This window comes from Thermobia domestica, chromosome 14 (assembly GCF_964235325.1).
Source record: "Thermobia domestica chromosome 14, izTheDome1.hap1.1, whole genome shotgun sequence".
Lineage (NCBI taxonomy): Eukaryota > Metazoa > Arthropoda > Insecta > Zygentoma > Lepismatidae > Thermobia > Thermobia domestica.
In genome coordinates, this window is record NC_137467.1 from 135,100,121 (window position 1) to 135,119,881 (window position 19,761).

The 19,761-nt window shown below is 33.3% G+C and overlaps 1 protein-coding gene across 4 annotated transcripts in view; it reads left to right on the forward strand.

The window, feature by feature from the left end:
* LOC145670326 (uncharacterized) overlaps positions 1 to 18,763 on the forward strand; it is a 41,248-nt gene extending 22,485 nt beyond the window's left edge. For 2 of the 4 annotated variants that reach the window (XM_081738850.1, XM_081738849.1), the window contains 4 exons: positions 8,557 to 8,796; positions 10,031 to 10,169; positions 12,939 to 13,086; positions 17,111 to 18,763. In XM_081738850.1, the coding sequence (XP_081594976.1) occupies positions 8,622 to 8,796; positions 10,031 to 10,169; positions 12,939 to 13,086; positions 17,111 to 17,248 (600 nt within the window). In that variant the 5' untranslated portion in view covers positions 8,557 to 8,621 and the 3' untranslated portion in view covers positions 17,249 to 18,763. Of the gene's footprint in view, positions 1 to 4,409; positions 4,501 to 8,556; positions 8,797 to 10,030; positions 10,170 to 12,938; positions 13,087 to 17,110 lie in introns of those variants that run through there. The other 2 variants (XM_081738851.1, XM_081738852.1) reach the window with 2 other exon arrangements.
* The last annotated feature ends 998 nt before the right edge of the window (positions 18,764 to 19,761 follow it).

Below are 19,761 nucleotides of genomic sequence, written 5' to 3' on the forward strand. Positions count from 1 at the left end.
TAAGTTCTTCATGGTAAGGTGAACACAGCATGAAGGTGACGACACACTTTAATGAGCGTCGCGACACACTTGTTTGATATTTTTATTTTAATTAATAATAATAATATATATTATAATAGTGGAACTAATTAGTTTTTATAATGACTCTATATAGCACTGAGCATTATTGCTACCGCTGAAGGTGTTGACTGGTACAGTCTGTCTCGATTTTAACTATTTATTATTAAGTTCTTCATGATTTTTAAATTCTAAAACTTCGCGACTTACCTTAGGGCTTAGGAGACTACGTGACACATCAGTGTGTCGCTACACATCGGTTGGGAACCACTAGATTAGACATCAATTAGTTGATAATTTATTTTATTAATTGACGAAGCAGGTTTGATTTATTTGACGATGGCCGCGGTGGCTCACTGGTATAAAGTATTCACCTCTGGTGTCTGCAGTCTCTGGTTCAATCTTACCTCCCACCAAGTGAGCTTTGTACTGGACAAACACCATGTGCTGATTTTCTAGGGGTTTTCCCGTTTCCTCAGAATTTCGTTACTCCATCATTATCATTAATCTCATCACCATTGTCTCCTTTAACCACGGTGCATAATCGCGAGACGTTAAGCTCAAAAAAATAACTATTTGATCTATGTATTTATGATGGCTGCTATGCTTGAGTGATCGAAAGCATTAGGTTGGCAATCCAATAAACAGTCTGTCGAGGATTTGAATTCCACTTAGAGGTTATGTAGTATCCATTCATTACGTCATCTTGATTCATTTCCCATCATTCGTGTTAGCAAAAGAGGAGACACAAGACTAGAATAAATAAGTAAATTTATTTGACTTATAAACTATGCAATGCCTAAGTGTCGAAAGCCTTACAGAACGGCTTTGTCCGTTCGTCCGTCTGTCGACAAGTATCAGAGGAAAAACGGTAAGAGTTATCGATATGCAGTTTTTTTTCGCACTCGAAAGATAACATATCCTCCATTATCTCTCTCTTTAAACCGGAAGTGGTTCGAATTATTTATTTCAGATCTTAATTGTATTAACATAAGGCGAAAACAATAACAAATAGCGAGAAGTTTTTTTAAAAAATGATTTAGCGTCTCAAGGCAACCTGTCATGACTATGCCGAGTATTATACCAAAGCCACAAGTGGTTCAATTTAATATTACTTGTGATTTCAAAATTGAGTTCCATAGAGAAAGAACAGTAAGATATTTCGAGATGTAGCTTTCTGTAATCGATTCACTGTCTGCAAAATAGATCTCATCTTCTTCTTTAACCTCCTATTGAAACCGGAAGTGGTTTAAATAAGCTATTTCCGGTTTAAATACTGATTTCCATAGAGCAAAAACACTAAGTGATGAGTAGATTTTGTTTTCCAATCGATTCACCATCCCCAGAATAGGTTCCATCTCCTCCGTTAACTCTCTATCGAAACGGGAGGTGGTTCAAATTAGTCATTTCTGGCTTCAACGTTTATCAACAGAGAACGAAAACGGTAACAAATAACGAGAAATCTTTTGCAAACGATTTAGCGTCTCAAGGCAACGTATCATAACTACTCTGAACACTTTACCAGCACGAAAAGTTACGGTATTCAAATCTAATATTACTTCCGGTTTCAATGCCGATTTCCACATTGAAAGATACGTAAGAGATACCGAGGTGCATATTTCTGGAATCAAATCACTGTTCCAAAAATAGATTTCATCATCTTCATTATTCATTTATTTAAACCGGAAGTGGTTTAAATTAAATATTACTGGTTTCAATAGTGATATCCATAGAACAAAAACGGTAAGAAAAATCGAAATGTGGTTTTTGCAACTTATTCAACTTTCCAAGAATATGTTCGCCTTCTCCATTAGTACTTTATTCAAATCGGAAGTAGTTCAAATTAACTATTTCTGGTTTCAACATTTATCATCAAAGAACAAAACTGGTTACATATATCGAGAAGCGGTTTTCCGCAATCGATTCAGGATGCCAAGGAAACATACCATCACAATCCGGAACTCTCAACCAACACCAGAGGTGGGTGAAATTTACTACTACTTTCATTTTCCATTCTGATTACGGTAGAGCAGTGTTCGAAGTGGAAAAAAAGCATAGGCAGTATGTTCTATTACGATTTTGACTCGACATACCGGCTATCTAAATATTGAAAATACAATGAGAGTATGTTGCCTAAAATATTGCATTTTTATTTATATAATGACTGTAAACCACTGGAAAGCTTCTCTTTAGTTGGGGGGGGGGGGGGGGAGGCATGGATATACTTTGATTCCTCGCCAACAGCTTTTTGAATAAAACAAACATCCCCTGAAAGAAACAAAAACAAATATCTCCTTATATTTTATTCTAGAGGATTATTCACGAAAATGCTCAAGAACCTAGTTTTCATATTAACAATTTCCTGAGGGAAAGCTCCGGAACTTCCCACTCGACAGAAGGGTATTCCAAACCTCCGAAGAATCGCCCACACACCAGACAATCCCTAAATCCGCTCGTGCTCAAAACACGACATTTATATGAATTTAGACAAACACACATACTACCAAAGAAACAATTTAATATGGCACATCATAATATAAACTAGATGAACTTCTTTGAAGACACCTCATTTTGAAAACAAAATGTAGGAAAAAGATAACAAAAATGTCGATGTTGTCGACTTGGAAGTTATTTCTGCGTAAGAAATAAAATCTTTTTACATTTAAAGCTATTCGTCAATAATTTCGCATAAAAATGAATTTATTAAAGGTATTTAGCATCTTCTCTCCAGGGACGATATGTCTTGATCACTAAAAATCCAGAGGCGGTATGCCTTCATCACTGAAAAACCAGTGGCGGTATGGCATACCACCATATACTGTCTCACTTCGACCACTGCGGTAGAGCAAAAACGATAAGAGATATTGAAATGCAGTTTTTTTTTTTTTTCAATCGATTCAGCTTGCTAAGAGTAGATTCTATCTCCTCCTTTAACCCTTTATTGAATTCGGAACTAGTTAAAATTAACCATTTTCGGTTTCAACATCTGTCGCCATAAAGCAAAAACAGTATGGTATAGCTAGTAATGACTTTTTGATATTGATTCATCGTCCGCATGACAGGTTCTGTCTTTGATCGTAATAATCTATTGCAACCAGTAGTTACTTTAAGTTTGAGTATTTAATTCCCGTAGTTTGAAAGTCTACCGGAGTTTCACACGGTGAAATGAAACTCACATGTTTATTTATTTATCGATTGGCTGACTAAGTACGAACTAATTAATTGAATTCATTGTTCAAATGGTTCATTTTTAAATGCCCAGTCTGATCGACGTTGTGATTGATTAAGTAAGTATTAACATTTGACCATTCATTAACATTGGTTGATTGAATATATTCAGTCACATTGCTTAGATATAACATTATTGACTAATTACTTGATTAGAAGTTGATAATTTGTTTATTTTATTCATTATTAAACACATTCTGATCGACGGTATAAGTGAATTAGTCAGTTGTTTTCTTTTTAATAGAATTAGTTGGTTAGAATGAAGAAGCAGTAATATAGCATGTTTAAAGAAGAAGCACAGAGACATAGGTTATCTCAATGCTATTACCGAGTAAAAATATCTCGATAACAAAACAATAAATGCAGAGACTATTGCCAAATATATTTCAGATAATGCAATTTCAAAGTTCAAAAGAACTGCATTTTCAGTTTAGTTTTGTTTGATCTTCTATGCAGAAAGCAAATAAATAAACCTTTTCATCCTGTTTATGCGTACATACGTATACTTTGCAAAATTTTAATTCCCACGTTGCATCTATCACAGATTACAATAAATTTCAGGGGCAGGAAATGGGGACAAACATCTCTTCTGCATCTCTTTACAAATGCTGAGAATTTTTGCTGTGTTCTATTCTGAATGTGTGAACGTCTTTGTATTGAACATGGCGCGCTCTTTTCCAACCATCAATAAGCACCTATCTTGTTAGCAGAAGAATCAACGGTTAACAATAAGCTTACTTGTTTTTGGAAACCACGTCTCACTCACAAACACTATGTAAGCGGTACACTACAAAGGATGTATTGTCATGCATATATCCGGTCAGGTCTAACACTGTCTACCAAAAGGAGAAATCCTGGAAAACGGAAAACAATTTTATATTTAGATTTTCGATAAGTAAAAAAAGAAAATAAAAAAAGAAATTGTGATTGTGATAAGAAGCAAAAATATTTTTCATTGATAATTTGAAATTCAGAATTAATAATATTTGACAACAGAAGAAAATAAATGTATTAGTGTTATCTGTTTACCTTGTTTTGGCAATATGCGTATTTTGAAATGTAGTATGTTCTGTCTATATATAATAAGGTGTGAAAAGAGATTTTTTATAATTAACTCGTGTGAAGTGAGACCGTTAAGAATCAAAAAGTATTCAGGAAACTATCTTTTTTCAAAACTATTTTTCCTGTTGTCAAAAAGGCTGTTTGTAAATCAAGGTATGTTTAACACATTTTTAGGTTTTTTAAATCCAGTTACTTATTGTGTAGTTTAGAAAAATGTCGACTCAAAACATCCTTTCCCTTAGCATGAGTATATTTTAAAATTTCAATATGAGATATCGTCCAGATGATTTTTGTTTAAGAGATTTGAAGTGTTGTATAATTTCCATATTTCATTTTTTTTAAATATTGAAAACGTATTGACAATTTAGTCATGATGTATTATACATATTTGATATGATTAATTCAATATATTTTGTTCTAAGTACACCATACATAAGCTGAAATTTCAAAATGTAAGACTTTTATGTCACGCTTTAAATAGGGCTTTTTCAAAAAAAAAAAAATCCTATATAAGTTTGTTTGGTATCGTTCTTTTCAGACGTTAGCCAACCTTAGTGTTAAAATTTCAAATTCTTGTCAAACTTCATATTTTTAAAAAAATAATAATATGGAAGTTTATAAAACCGCCTGACATTTCAACAATATCATAATCCTTTCCGCCATTATTGGCAAGTCACTTAAAATAATAGAATTAAATAAAATTAGAAATTTAAAAATTGCTTTTAGGAATAATGTCAAAAATGAATTTAACACTGGGACCGTTGTTTCTCAGTGGTACAGCGTTCACTTCTTGTGCATGGGGTCCTTGGTTTGATCCCAGCACGCGCCAAATGAACTTTGTGGTTGACAAACACCGTGTGCGTGGGTTTTCTCGTTATTCTCCCGTTTCCTCCTACCTTCTTAATTCCACCATTTCATGCATTTCTCATCATCACCTCTCATTTAGCCTAACCATAATAATAGTGGGACGTAAAATTTAAAGATTTCATTTCATTTTTGAATTTAATACTGAGTCTGAATATATAAATAGGGAGTTAAAACTGGAGTCAAATATACATCTAACTTTGGAATAAACACTGAATATTGATACATCAAAAAGGGGAATGTAGAAAAATGTCCCCAGCCAAAAAATGCTAAAAAAAAATATAAGAACCAAATGAACATAACAATAAGATAATAAACGTAGTTAAAAATATCATTTTCTGTAAGTTTCTTGTACGACACCATATACCAGGCTTGAACCCAGAAAGTTGGGTCCTGTAGGCGTCAGGGTGGCAGAGTCCCTAGAACTAAAACTTGTAGTTTTTAATTTCCACTATTATGTAATATTTCTGTTCGTGTTTCTTTTATAAAATAAAATTATATGGGCTAACTGTGTAGTTATTTCAATACTTAGACAGTGAATTTAGTGAACTACATTTTTTTTTACCTTTTGTTTACAGGGGCGCCGCGGTGAGTCAGTGGTAGAGCTTTCATTTCTGGTGCATGGGGTCCTTGGTTCGATCTCAGCTCATGGCAAGTGCCTCTGTGGTGGACAAACACCGTGTGCGAGGGTTTTTTCGTTATTCTCCCGTTTTATTCTACTTTCTTCATTCCACCATTTCATTCATTTCTCATCATCCCTGTCTCCTTCAGTCTAGCCGACATAATCGTGGGACGTAAAACATATAGATTTAATTTCATTTTTTAAAATTATATTTTGTTATAACGAATTGAGCTTATACTCATCTATTCTCTCATTTCAAATTCTCTTTCTTTTATTATTTTTAGCTAACAAGAGCCCCTGCATATTATTGTGGTCAATATTTTGCATCCCATGTAGAAGTTCTCTTAGCTCGAAATCTTGCTCAAAATTTGAAAATCTCATATGTGCATCATAGTGAATAACCTCTAGCCCTATAGTAACACGGTAGCTCAGTGGTAGAACGCATACCTCTGCTGTGTGGAGTTCTTGGTTCGATTTCCGGCCTAGTAAGTTTGTGGTGGACAACATCGTGCCTATAAGTTTCCTCGCGATACTCTTGTTTCCTTCAATTTTCTCATTCCACCAATTCTTTCAGCATCATTCACTTGCCTTAATAATCATTTCCCGTAGCCTAAAGGGCATAAACGTGATACGTTAAGCTGAAAGATTGCAATGAAAGAAAATCCTGCCCTTTTTTATACTTTCTAGGATAAGTCTCGGAAATTCCCGGCGGGAGCTCATGTGGTTCGGATTCCACGTTAATCAGTAGGTCCACGTCTCATATAGCCTCGCTGCTGAAAGGAACGCTAAACTAAAATCAACAACAACAGCAACAAGTCTCGGGAAAAAAAAAAACGCTGAAGCACCTGTTTAATAATTATTTTAAATTAAAAGTGTAAATACCAAATTTCATTTCTGTAAAATTAAGGTGTTCTTAGATATAGGCACCTTAGTCAACCAAACCTACTTCCTTTTCCTTCTCTTCTAGAACGCAACCAAAACAATAATTCGAAAATATGTAATGAGAAGTCCAAATACCAAATTTCATGTTGCATAGAAAATGTCAGATAAGAAGAACGATGCGCCTGAGAAAGTTTGGGAAAACCTAGTCTAACTGAATAAAAACTGAATAAAAACTAATATGGGTAGTGGATAAAAGCGTGTTCGTGGGTTTTCTCAAGCTTTTCGTTTATAGCTTCACATTATCACTATTCAAAATCTTCGAAATTCATACTCTTCTTTTTTATTATTAATAATAATACGTACTCAATATATACTCATATTGAATACATTTTCGAGTCCGTCACAATAAATCATTATTTTAACACGATAGGAAGTTAACTTTTTTTAAGTTGTCAAATGATAATTACGTCTTGGATCATACAATAATTTCTTTTTAATTTTCTATTTTTAATATCGCAGATGTAACTGACAAGTCAAATTTAAAACATGCAAGAACATATGGGTTGGTACATTCTCACTTTAAGGCACGTATTTTACCCTCTATAATTTGTCCAAGTCACAACTAACGTTTCTTGAGCGACATTTTTTTTTTCATGTATAGACCTAAACAAAGTTTGTTTCTGTTATCTTGAAATTGCTTAGGACCAACAGAAAAGTTTATTGAACCAGAGATTTACGTAACCATCATAATGAAATCCTGATTTTGAAGAACATGCCACAAATAGGCTATATTTGGCACCTAAGCAATAGCATAGATGTGCAGACCTGTCAAAGTGAACTTAACCGCGTGCAGTTTTATTATCGTCTAAACATTAAGAAATATACATTTTAACTAAACATTTGGTCATTACTGCTGAGCATCAAGAATCAACAAGCACATTTTGAAGTTCAGAGAGAACAATGGAATTTTTAAGTAAGCTGAGAAAAAATCCGTTATTTGGACAGCGGTATATTGTGTAAAATATACGGAATCCATATGTTTACTATGGAAATTTATACGGAGCATTATGTTACCCATATGTTAAATACGTAATGCCTTTTTCCCGCTTAGATGTTACATCATACCACTGCAGGACACCTGACATCTAACAGTCTTCTGTATATTACATACGTATATGTATGCTACATACGTATGTAATATACGGATGCATGTTATATACGTCTATCTGTATGTGACATCCTACCGCTATATATATAGTTCTTTCTTTCATACGGAAAGTACGTATAGATGGAACACTTATACGGAATGTAAGATCCTTACCGCTTATATACATTTCTTTCTTTCATACGGAAAGCACGCATAGATGGAACATTTATACAGAATGTGAGATCCTTACCGCTTATATACAGTTCTTTCTTTCATACGGAAGGCACGCATAGATGGAACATTTATACGGAATGTGAGATCCTTACCGCTTATATACAGTTCTTTCTTTCATACGGAAGGTAGGTATAGATGGAACACTTATACGGAAAGTATTGTAAAGCATACGTTTTCAGGTATCCGTTTTTTGCAGGATGTTACGTATAGTCCTACGTTAAGTCCAAAACTTACAGGATTTAAGCATGTAACATACGTTTTACGTACGCTATATATTTTTTCTTTGTGTAGACTGCTCTATATGTAATGATTCCTTCTAAAGAAAGAGGAAACGTTAGGTCGAGTGAAACTACTATAGAGTTATTGAGTTTTCTTGTTTTATGTCGCATATTTACAACAAACACTTCAATTCTTGTAATCTAACATGATTTAATATGAATGAATTTCTCCTTTTTTCCAGAACATTTCCCCTCTATTTCCTGGCATACGAGTACTCCCTTTGTGGGCTAAATTACGGAAGAAAAGATGAGCTGTTCCCAGTTACAAATGATCATTGTTTTTGGTGTCGTTGTTGTGTTACTGTCTCTTCGTGATGTGGCACCTCAACCGACAGCCAGAAGAGTGAGGTTATGTAGCAGTAGGCTGACTGATACGTTGCTTCTTATCTGTGAAGGCCGAGGACTTGCCCAACATTCGGATGGTAAGAGATTTATCGATACACTCATAACGATTGGTTAATTTATTTTCATAATTCAACACTTTTTTTAAAAGGAATGTGAATGATTAGATGTAAATGGTTTGCAGATGATATAGCACTTGTGACATAATCTGAAAAGAAAATCAATAAAATGTTAGAAAACTAGAGGAAGGGCTGTGACGAATATTGGATGACAATAAATGTTAGAAAGACAAAAGCCATGATGATTAGAACGAAGCAGTCGGTGTCAAATATAGAAGAATGAGAGGATAAAATAGAACAGGTGACTGGTTTTTGATACCTGGGTAGTATTCTTAGTAATGACATGAAATGTGAATGTGAAATAAAAACAAGGATAGGAATGGCGAAAGAAGCTTTTAGGAGGAAGAAAAGTGTATTTTTTGCTACCTTGAATAAAGAGTTGAGAAAAAGACTCGTAAAACGCTTCGTTGGGAGTATTGTATTATATGGGGTAGAAACATTACGCAAAAATGATAGGAAAACAACTGAGATTTTCGAAATGTGGGTATGGAGAACAATGGAGAGAATTAGTTCACGCGGGAAACGAATAAGAGAGTGTTAAAATAGTGAGGGAGAAAAGAACAATTTCATATATTATTAAGAAGAGGAAGAGAAATTGGTTGGGACACTGACTAAGAAGGAACTGTATCAGGAGGGACGTGCTAGAGGGTATGGTGGCAGGAAAGAGAGGGAGAGGCGAAAGAGACTACAATTAATGTACGATATCATTAAAAGACAAATGGTACGTGAAGACCGAAAGACCGTGGAACATGAAGAGGTTAGCGGAAGACCGTGGAGCATGGAAGGTTCTCAGTTGTGGCAAGTAACCTGCCAATACTGACAAGATTAAGAGCATGCGTTTTACTGTTAGGAAGAATGTGTATTATTCTTAATACTCAAGCAGTATGCGTCGTTACTGTTTGCTAGTTTTATAATGAAAAGATAATTGAGAGTATACTGTTTCATCTTAATTGGTGGCGAGGTTATCGCACATAGTCAATTTTTAGGTTTACAAACTTCATTTTTCTAAATTTTCTCGAAAACTACGCATGAGGATTCCATTCATTCGTGTCAGTTTATTCAATATTCAATGAGATCTTTTGGTTGTTTTATGTCTCTCATCTTTAGACATTTTCTATTTTCGTTAGTGACGACTAATATTGTTGCATTTTTCAATTAATGTTTTTTTTTTTTTACTTTTTTTTTTAAATTCTAGAATCATACTTAAACAGAGATCAAGCAACGTCATTGTTCGGCAACAGAGGTGTTGCTGATCATTGTTGCACCTACGGATGCACAAAACGAGACTTGGAAAGCTACTGCGCTAGACCAAGGAATGAAGGAGAAGCTGAAAGGTAATTAACTATATTTGTTTCATTATAAAAGGAAGTATTATTTAAAAAAGAAATAATCGCAAGTTAATTGAAAGTATATAACAAGGTCGCGAAGATAAGCGGAAGAGATAAATATAACATTAGAATTTAATACTAGAAAATATTTTTAAATATTACTTTGAATTTTGTTCTGATAGGCATATTTTTATCATTATGCATACTGTTAGGTTCTAAAGTACAACAACAACAACAACAAAATCTATTAAACTTTTTTACCAGGTGCACAGTTGTTTAAAAATCAATTTAAATGAAAGAGGTACGATATGAAACTACTGAGAACTGCATATTGAAATACCAGAAAAATACAAATGCAACAAAACCTACATATTTAAATATAATTAAAATTGAAAGCTAATGAGATTCCTGAGTATGGTATGATTTCACTAGTATAGTGCGGTAAAGTCCGGTTCAATCTTCGTGACGCACATTATTATGTCACTTAAAATAGTCAATATTTTTTTTAACTGTCCAAGTTTTTTTAAAAACCAAAATTAGAAATCACTTTATTTCTTTATATGACCCAAAATTAAGGGAGTTATGAAGTTGGAAAATTTTCAAACGGCCTCCATTTTGAAACAGTATGAGGATCGTATTCAATATTTGTAATATGAATGAACTGACCAAATTTGCTTGTAATTCATTCGTTTTTAGGGAAGTTACTGTATCCATTATATAGATGAATTGGATTCTAGTATTATTATAGAAATGTAGATGGATATCGTGAGATCTCTGTAATAGGTATATTAAAAATCCCACACAAGCTTATTAACAAACCAGAAATTGTAAGGGGGTCACTGGCAAGACGATGTGATAAAATGAGGGTCGCGATAGGAATTAGGTTGAGAACCATTGGTAATTAATGTCCGTAAGCACCGAAAGAAAGAAAATATTAAAGAAAATGGGCTCTAACTTTGTCCATTAGAGGAGACAATTTTCATGACGAAATACAGCTCTTCCAATAAATGTACTTTCCGAGACAAGGCTATACTTTCATATCTTTTTGAGACGAGACAGCCTTAACTTTCGAGTCGTAGGCAGTACAAGGGATCTAAGTTATTATAAAATGGAATAAGAAAACTGTTAGATGTAGGATTGATTGCTTCAAAACCAACTAATCTTAAGCAATTGCAAATTCACACAATTCTTAGCCTGAACTCATTTATCCTGTGCTAAATAAGAAGTTATACTCTTCCAGTTTGCTTAAGAGTCTTCATCCCGGCGAAATTAAAATACCGCTAATTTTACAGTAATTATGTGATATCTTCAAATAGATAAAAGATAATTGAAATATGGAACAAGAGCGCCCTAGACAATATTATTTTGCGTGAGGTACCGTTATCACAACTCACCTAGTGGCTTTATGTTTTCAGCTGTTTAGAAACGCGAAAATAAATGCCGATTTTCAAAATGGATCGAAATCGAAAGCAGATAAGTGAGTCGTGATAACGGTTTCTCATGTAAAATGATACTGTCTAGGGCGCTCTTGTTCCACATTTCGATTATCTTTTATCTATTTGAAGATATCACATAATTAATGTAAAATTAGCGGTATTTTAATTTCGCCGGGATGAAGACTCTTAACTGTATTTCCATTCGTTCTCATTGATACTTAAATGTATATCCTGTCCCTGTTCGTATGCAATGAAATGAAATCTTTCAGTTTAACGTCTCTCTTATGCTTTTTTAGGCTAAGGGAGGTTGATGATTAAGGCAAGTGAATGATGATGGAAGAATTCGTGGAATGATAACATGGGAAGAAAACATACCTTAGTTGTTTATAGATTTGTTGTCAAATGTGTGGAAATATTTATGTTTATCATTTAAGGAGAGGATTTTCAAAACTTTTTTTTTTTTTTGTTTGCTTCAAGAACGTGGTCAATGTGGCGAGGTTTTAGTAGCTATGATTTATAACAATTATTCCCAATCTGGATGAGCACGCCCCTGGGGGGGGAGGCGTCAAGAGCAAATAAGAGAGGCGAAAACTACTGACGGAAATACGAGTAAACTGAAATTTCTAATTACAAAGACGTATTACAAATGTTGTAACAAAGAGACATTAAATTAAATGCCGAACAAGTACAAAAAGCTATGGAGTTGGAAACATTGTTGCACTAATAACAAAATAGGTATAATAATAATAATAATAATAATAATAATAATAATAATAATAATAATAATAATAATAATAATAATAATAATAATAATAATAATAATAATAATAATAATAATACTGAACTACAGTGGTATGAAGAAGTCTTGGTGGAACTAAATATAAATTGATAAGACTGGTTATTATTATTATTATTATTATTATTATTATTATTAGTAGTAGTAGTAGTAGTAGTAGTAGTAGTAGTAGTAGTAGTAGTAGTAGTAGTAGTAGTAGTAGTATTTAGTGGTTACTTTGAAATCACTTGAATGATCTACATTGTATAAAACATTGTTAATGTATCATCTAAATAAAATAATGTAATAAGAAAGTTATTTATATTACAAAACAGAATGAATTTTAATTATATGTTCAAAAATTATTAAATTCCGAGATACTGAAAGTTTGAATTTCATTAAAATGAAATTATTTATCACACATTACATAGGGAAAACTGAAGAGCCCTAGAAGTACTTTCCCAATTAAAAATATTTCATTATATTGGCGTTCATTACTATGACATTTTCTTGTATGTTTTTATTATCATCTTTTACAATACTTTCTTGTCTTTCCTTCAACAGATCAGTGTCTATATTTGACAACGTGTCCGAAGAGAATGAGGAGAACCAGAACAACCACACCAACAACATACAGGTCAGACAAAAGAAAAAAAGACGTCGTAGGCCTAACCGTGCTAAGAGATGTCGTTGTCGTCGTCATCGTCGGAAGGTGTCGTTGTCTTTTGTTCTGTTACGTCTGTGTTGTTTACGTGTGTTTAGTGTTTAGTGTGTGTGTTTTATTTGTTTTTTTTTTTTGTGTGTGTAATTCATGTATGCATAAATAACAGGGCACAAAATTTCAGGTGTGAACCCAATGGCCAAATCATAGGGCTTGGTCACCTTTTGGCACTTGACAAACAAAGTAATGTGTATCCAAAGCTCATGTTATTATTATTATTATTATTATTATTATTATTATTATTATTATTATTATTATTATTATTATTATTATTAAGTATTCTACCTTTCAGCAGGTCCTGGGACTAGTGAGGTTTTTTCCTTCTTTTTTATTTCTTCTTAATTTTCAGTTTGGACCTGGAAATGTTTCTTCCATGTTTTACGATTTTCAGCTACTTCTTTTAACTCCCGATATTTTTCTCTATTTTTCAAATCATCGATCACTTCTGTTCTCCTTCTTCCTATTCCTCGCTTTCCTTCCATCTTTCCTACTACGGAGGTATGTAGAAGACAACTTCTTCTCAAGATATGTCCAATCCAATTGGCTTTTCTACGAAAGATGGTGGCTAGAAGCGTCTTCTTCTCTCCTATCCGTTTTAAAACGTCTCCGTTTGTTACTCTTTCCGTCCATTTTATCTTCTCCATCTTCCTCCAACACCACATTTCGAAGCTCTCTAAATATTTCTTCTCTAACTTCTGTAATGTCCAAGTCTCTGAACCATAAAGTCCAATGCTACAAATATAGCACTTGACCAATTTCTTTCTTGTTGGTCGCCAATTGTACCGTGTTATGCAAAAATGAACTAAGCGCCAAACTTTGAAAATCCACGTAAATGCGACGATTGGTTCCTGATACGCATTAGAACGTTTTGCACAATCGAAAAGAAAGGAAAACCAACACCTTTCCAAAAAAAAAAAAAAAAAAAAAAAAAAAAACATAATTTCACTTTTGATTACGGCTACATTAATGTTGGACATCAACCTTTATACGTAATTTTCTTAAAAGTATAAAAGTGGCGCTTAGTTCGTTTTCGCAGGACACGGTACAATTGTGACTTGACAATAAGAAATTTTGCATTCTGCGTAACAGCTTGAGAGAATAGGAATACATGTATCTATATATGATATACAGCATGGGCCATAAGTCGCCTGCCACTAGCAGTTATTCAGCTCTCAATTGAAATAAGTTAATAATACAATTCAATTCAGCACGCAATAAGTCAAATTAAAGGCTTTGTTCACCGTGTAAAACAATCAAATCGAAGCCAACGAAAAGCACGAACTTAAGTGTAAACGCATAATTAAGGTTGTTGCTCGAATATATGGTTTTGTGTATTAATTCAGAGTTGTGGTACTGTACTTAAATGTGTTTTTCATGTTACGAATAGCCTAATTTATGTGCAAGTAAGTAAATGTGGTTTGTTTGTTTGCGGTATTGGATCATACAAATAATATATTGCCTTAAAGGTTAAGTACGTATACTAGACATTATTTTTTGTTTAGGTATACGGATGCTTTGTTCGTTTGATATTTCGTATTTAAAAATGTATGTTTTTTGATACTTGAAATATAATTCGAATGTTTTTGAAGTCCTCTTGGACTTCGAATTAGAAAGAATAAATTAAAATTAAATATCTCAGTTTTACGGGTCATGATTATGCTGGCTAGGCTAAAGGGGACGGTTCGAATTAGAAAGATTGTTGATTTGATATTTGTGTGTGCATTTACACGTACTTTCTTTCTGTGGCCATTTGGCTACAATTACCCTATAATGTTAATATAAATAATGTAGGCCTACTTATTATATTTTATGTTGTGTGATTAATCCTCTAATATATGTGCGGGACATAAAAATGCTTTAATGTTTGGTGGTGGATTTCTGTCCGTTTGTTATGTATAGGCCTATTGTTTTACCATTTTATTCATACACTTAAGTCATTTACGAGTTTCAGTAAATATTACGAGAGGTTAAATTAAATTCCACAAGAGCCAAAAATTTTGAAATTATATACCTTACATTTTTTTTAAAATTAACATGTATATTTTAGCCAGTTTTTTATTGTTTATCAGTAGTAAGTATATATATCATGATTAATATTTATTATTTTGTTATGTTTATTATTAATTACCAGTAGATAATATGCCTCTCTTCGCACGGGAAGAATAGGTTTTTGAAATATATTTGAGATTTGTTTCAGCCCCTTTCCCTTTCTTTAGAATTCGTATATGAATCAAAATAAAATTATAAAAACTCAGCTTGACCCAAGTGCTATATTGCAAAATTCATTTCAAATGGTGCGGCTGTTTTTTTTTTTTTTTTTGTTTTTTTTTTTTGTTTTTTTTTCAACTTCTCCTCTTACTCTACGCATTTGAATCAAAGTGTAATTACAAAAACCCAGGTCAACTCAAGTGCTAATTATTTAAAAAAAATCAATTTAAAGGATTCAGCTATTTCCTCACTCTCCTTATGTTATGAATACAAGTTTAATATTTTTAACGACACCTCAGTTAGATTTATTTATTTAAAATACCTCGTACATCTCATTACAATACCTCGTAGTATAACTCATATGTAAATTGATGTTACTTACTGCTATGAGAGTTCAATAATTAAACACTACTTTCGCTCATTTAAATGCATTATATTTCAAAATAATTATTAATTGCTTTAGTAGCTATTCAATACACTTTTATATGATATGGCGTCTTGTTTTATTATATCTTGATAATCATAGATAAACAAGCACATGGCAACGGAATTGTTACCGTAGTTAACCGGATTACTGTCCTAACCAACATTTATATCTAGCGACAGAAAAATAAAACATTACCAAATCAACATTATTCGTGACATTAATCATAACATTTTCTTCTGCCGCTGCTAATGTGTAGCTAGTGCATGCATTAAAACAATTTTGCCCTGAATACTAAATAAAATTAACCAAATAAATACACCTTATCGTTGTATATTCTTTCCTTGGAAGCAGAAAACACTGGAAGAGGTGCCAACTTATTTTAAGTAAGGAGTTTATATTTTGAATTTCGCCATTGCCTGTAGTTCTTCAGTGTATTCTTAATACTTTGTCTTCAATATCTATTGAAGCTTCAATATTTTTCTGGTGTCGTATTGCAAACTGGTCTTCTCGGGTTAGCAGCCAGGTAAATACTGTTGTATCTCGCAACGTTTCGAGGGTTGACATTGCTGTCGTTTTCAGGCAAATATGAGAACAGCAATATTATTTGCCTAAAGATGAAGACAATGTCAGTAATCGAAACGTTGCAAGATACAACAGTATTTATCTGGCTGCTAACTCTCGAAGACCATTTTGCTGTTTTGTCTTCAGTGAAATGGTTTATCAGGCTCTTTTTGGAAACGCATCATGTTGCAGATTGAAGCATTAATTTGCCATTGATTCTGAAGGAATGTAACTTACAGTATTAGTTAAAAACTTTTTTTTTTTTTTTAATGAAATTAAAATCTTTCAGTTTAAGGTCCCACGATAATGCGTGTGTGGGATCTTAAACTTTACACATATGTAATTAGTAATATTTCTCATTTACGTATGAAATATAGTATCAATATCTCCATTCCCATTGATTTTCCATACATTTATACGCTGACATAATTATTGATAATAATAACCTTTGTAAAGATGTCTCGGATCACTCTTCGGTCTGGTTAACAGAAATCAATGAAAGATTATTTTTTTTCAAACAGGAAAATTTCGTGAAGTGATTTGAATCAAGAGATTTTTTTTCTTCCTGAACGTTCAGCAAAAAGTATTCCACTCCCCCCCCCCTCCTCTCACAAAAAAGTAATTTCTGAACCATGTTAGCGCTGCACAAATAAAGAGTATGACTTGGTTTTACTCTCTCTTCTTTCCTTTCTTAAAATATTTCCGATATTTAAACCATGTTTGATGTAAAATTAATTTTACTTACATGACTAAGTAGACGGACATACTTATACAAATATGTATCAAGCTATAACAGGATTGTATTTTTATTCTTCCCAGACCGAAAATATGGTGACAATCACTGACGAAGGAGATGATGATCACATCGAAGTTGGAACGATCCCTCCAGAATTTTTGGGAACGCCGGTCATCCTAAGTAGGGGACGAGTCTACAGATCTCCATTAAATCTTCAGTAATGAACTACTACTGAATTCAGTATCTACAAATACAACATATATATATATATATATTTATAAAATAGTATACGTGATACTTTTACACAATAAGTATTATATCAAGATTTTGTGTGTAATTCATCCTTGTTTGAAACGAGTTGATGAATTCATTTTAGCAGCTTTTGTCAAACTGTTGTCTCGAGGTTTGCTATTGTCGTCTTCTTAGATTAAGCATGACTCAAAGAAAGAAAATCCAAGAGAATTGAGTATTATGCACTATGGTTCTGAATCTCAAACAAATATATAGATTGCACAAATCATAGATTATTCAACTTAATACGGTAAAGATAATACAAATTCTCCTTATTTAGAGATATCGTAAAAAAATGTTGATATATTTCAATTATTAAAGAAAGAACTAATATGCACTCTATTGTAATAATATTAATGTAAAATTAATGGCTTTTAATTAAGTGGAGAACTCAGTTGAGTTGAGTTGATTTTGAGTTTAACGTCCCTTTCAGCAGCGAAGCCATATGAAACGGGACTGATTAACATGGAATCCGAACCACATGAGCTCCCGCTGGGAACTGAACCCAGGTCTCCCACACAAAAAGTGTGTACACTAACCGCTTAGTCATGAAGGAACTCAAGTGGGGAATTTAATAAATTGTAGAAAATATATATTTATTAAGAGGCCCAATCACAGTGAAATTAAAATACCGCCAATTTTACAGTAATTATGCGATATCTTGAAATAAATAAAAGATGGTCGAAAAGTTGAACGAGAGCTCGCTAGACAATATTATTTTAAACGAGATACCGTTATTACGACTCAGTTATCTGCTTTTCACTTCCAGCCATTTAGAAAATCGGCATTTATTTTCGCGTTTCTAAATGGCTGCACACGGAAAGCTACTAGGTGACTCCTGATAACGGTACCTCATGTAAAATAATATTGTCTAGGGCGTTCTTGTTCCACATTTCGATTATCTTTTATCTACTTGAAGATATCACATAATTATTGTAAAATTAGCGGTATTTTAATTTCGCAGTGATTAGGCCTCTTAAACATGTTTTTATGTAAGTATTTGGTAATTACTATGTTTAGTTTAGGAAGAAGGTAACTTGTAAGCCTACACAAGAGAAGGATTTAATAATTCGTAGTAAATTTATATAAGCTAAAGAAACACCAATAGTTGTTGTATAGTTATTATTTGTTTGTTAATTTATATATAAAGTATTTTGCATTGTATAATTGTTAAGTTATTTAATTTTAACGAAAATATTTATATGTTAATATCTGTCACTCTACAGTATATTTGATTGTATATTTGTACTATCCTTTAGTTCGTACTACTACTTTACCGTAAAATGTGTAAGAATATAGAATAATATACGTATGAATGTTCACACTACCTGCCTCATCAGAAACATATATGTATCTGTGTTTGATGATGTACTTTTTTGCCGTGTAGATTTGTTCATTAAGTGTGTATTATTATCTGAATCCAAAAATTTACAATAAATGTGTTTCCAAAATGTTCGTGTTTTCTTTATAAAATAAACAAATTTACCGGTCTTATTTTAATCTTCTTTTTTTTCGGATTTATTCCCACGATTATGCCTTTTAGACTAAGGAAGACGGATAAATGATGATGGAAAAATTGGTTGAAATAAAATATAGGAGGAAACGGAAGTACCCCTACAAAACCCACAGACGGGATATTGTCCACCACAAACTTATTTGGGGCCGCAGTGGCTCAGTGGCAGAGCGTTCACCTCTGGTGCATGAGATCCTTGGTTCGATCCCAGCTAGCGTCAAGTAAACCTTGTAGTGGACAAACATCGTGTGCATGGGTTTTCTCGGGGTTCTCCCGTTTCCTCTCACTTTCTTCATTCATTTCACCATTTCATTCATTTCTCATCATCACCGTCTCCTTTAGCCTAGCCAGCATAACCGTGGGACGTAAAACTTAAGGGTTTCATTTCATTTTCAAACTTACTTTTGCTGGGGATCGAACCAGAACCTCACGCACAAGAGATAAGCGCTCAACCAGTCGGCTACTGTGCCCCCACAGTCATCTAATGGAAGTCTTATAACTAAAGGGATCAAACGATAGCAGTTACACGAAAGAAGTCTAAAGTGTTTAAAATGCAAGGTGTTATCAAAAGATTTCAATACTAATTCTGTTTGCAAGAAAGTACTTTATTTATTTATCTACATTTACATTTACACACTATCACCTTTAAAATAGACGCCTTGTACAGCAATACAGCCCTACAAGCATTTCTTTCACTGCTGCAGTGTATCCTGGAAGTTTTCTTTCCGAAGTGAGTAAAACACCTTCTGCAATTCGCGCTGGATCTCCGCAATGGTGTCCAATCGGCAACTTTTCAGCTGGATTTTCAGCTTCGGGAAGATAGTGAAGTCAACAGAAGTCAAATCTGGAGAATTGGGTGGGAACGGAAGTGCAATCATATTGTTTCTGGCGAGAAACTCAAGTGCGAGGAGAGAACGGTGACAGGGTGCA